Source organism: Phytophthora parasitica (assembly GCF_000247585.1).
Source record: "Phytophthora parasitica INRA-310 unplaced genomic scaffold supercont2.44, whole genome shotgun sequence".
Taxonomy (NCBI): Eukaryota; Oomycota; class Peronosporomycetes; order Peronosporales; family Peronosporaceae; genus Phytophthora; species Phytophthora nicotianae.
The window spans coordinates 181,926-183,352 of record NW_008649030.1 but is presented as its reverse complement, the minus strand read 5'-3'; the positions used below and the strand labels follow the sequence as shown (position 1 = coordinate 183,352).

At 48.8% G+C, this 1,427-nt stretch overlaps 1 protein-coding gene across 1 annotated transcript in view; it reads right to left on the bottom strand.

The window, feature by feature from the left end:
- PPTG_23601 (hypothetical protein) overlaps positions 1 to 1,427 on the bottom strand; it is a gene marked incomplete at its 3' end in the record, with an annotated part of 2,747 nt that extends 1,320 nt beyond the window's left edge. Inside the window, exon 1 of the mRNA XM_008912031.1 lies at positions 53 to 1,427. Within this exon, the coding sequence (XP_008910279.1) occupies positions 53 to 1,094 (1,042 nt within the window). The 5' untranslated portion in view covers positions 1,095 to 1,427. The remainder of the gene's footprint in view (positions 1 to 52) is intronic.

Here is a 1,427-nt window from a genome sequence, read left to right as displayed (position 1 = left end):
CCGTCTCTGGATTGCCCGTGCACAGCATATACCACATTCCGTAAAAGCTTACGAGACGTCAATACAAGTCCGAAACTCTGCTTTCTCCTACCATCCTCGTGAAACGAATGCGAAAAGCAGCTCAGCACAATGGTATCATTCTGGAAGTCATGCGATTCCAAATGAAAGGTCTCCTGGTCATGCTGCATGTCAAATTCGTAACTACCACGGCCCCTACCGAAAAAGTCTTCGGCTGTCTCACACATCCGAGTGCTGCATAACTCGCACAAGTCTGCAAACGTCTCAATCTTCCAGGCCGCTTCCAATCCTTGTGCCAAATAGTTTTTTCGGCTTTTAACCTGCTCTGCGCTCGGAATGTTCCACAACACATTGCGTTGATCAGAATATTTCATTGACAAAACTTTCAGAATTTTATTTGGACCAGCACCACTACTTGCCAAAGAATCAACTTCATCATTGACAGAGCGGTTGATCCCGTACTGAGAGCGACTTGTTGGTCGACCATTGTGTTGTCCCTGTTGTTCCAGCGCAAACATCTGTTGCTCGAGGATCGGATGCGGATCAACCGGTTTGTAGATGCCCACTCGATAACGAAACGCACGGTTTTCGTGACTTTCACACCGGTACTCCACTCTCTTCAGATTGTCTTTCTTGCCGTAATTGTTGTGATAGACGTACACGTAGGCATCACGACTGCGCATCGTTACTCCAGCGGTTTTCTTGCTCTCATGCAAGGATACGAGCTGAAACTTCTCTTTTAAAGTAGATGCAGACGTCGTCCTCTCAATTGCTGCAGTTGATGACGGATCCGTACTTGGGTAAGCAGTAGTTGTAGGTAGAATCACGGAAGTTGGAGGTACCGGCAGTATCTCAGTAAACGAATCACTTCGACCAATAAACGTGTTGAAATCTGGCGCTTCAAGAGTGGCCGGAAGCTGTGTGGATTCCAACTGGGTATCATCTCGAGGTGCTGTTATTCCACTAACGCAACGGTGCCACACTGTCCGGGTAGTTATTGCGTACAGTTGGAGCACAACCGTAGCTAGAGGCCAACGAAGATGTAAAGAAGCTGGAATTCGTTGCTGGTGTCCCATAGCTATGGGCTACTACGTGGCTAGCCGCCACGAAGCTGGGTACATGGTGTGGTAATGCGTCGGCAGCAACGTACTGAGACGATGAATGGCTGGGGAAGTTCATCACGGGAGCAGCGTAGGTGTTCTCATTATCTGAATAGATAGGGAAGTTACACCACCGGAGCAGTGTAGTTATTTTCCTTGCCACCCTCACTTGATAGTACTTTGGCCGCTTCGTAAAGCGCTCTCCGTGCTGCTGAAGTAGACGGCGCATGATGGTGCCTTTCGTGGCTTCCTCGTTGAAAACAAAACCAACGTAGTAGCCCTATCGCGCCAACCTGCCTTGCTGGGCTT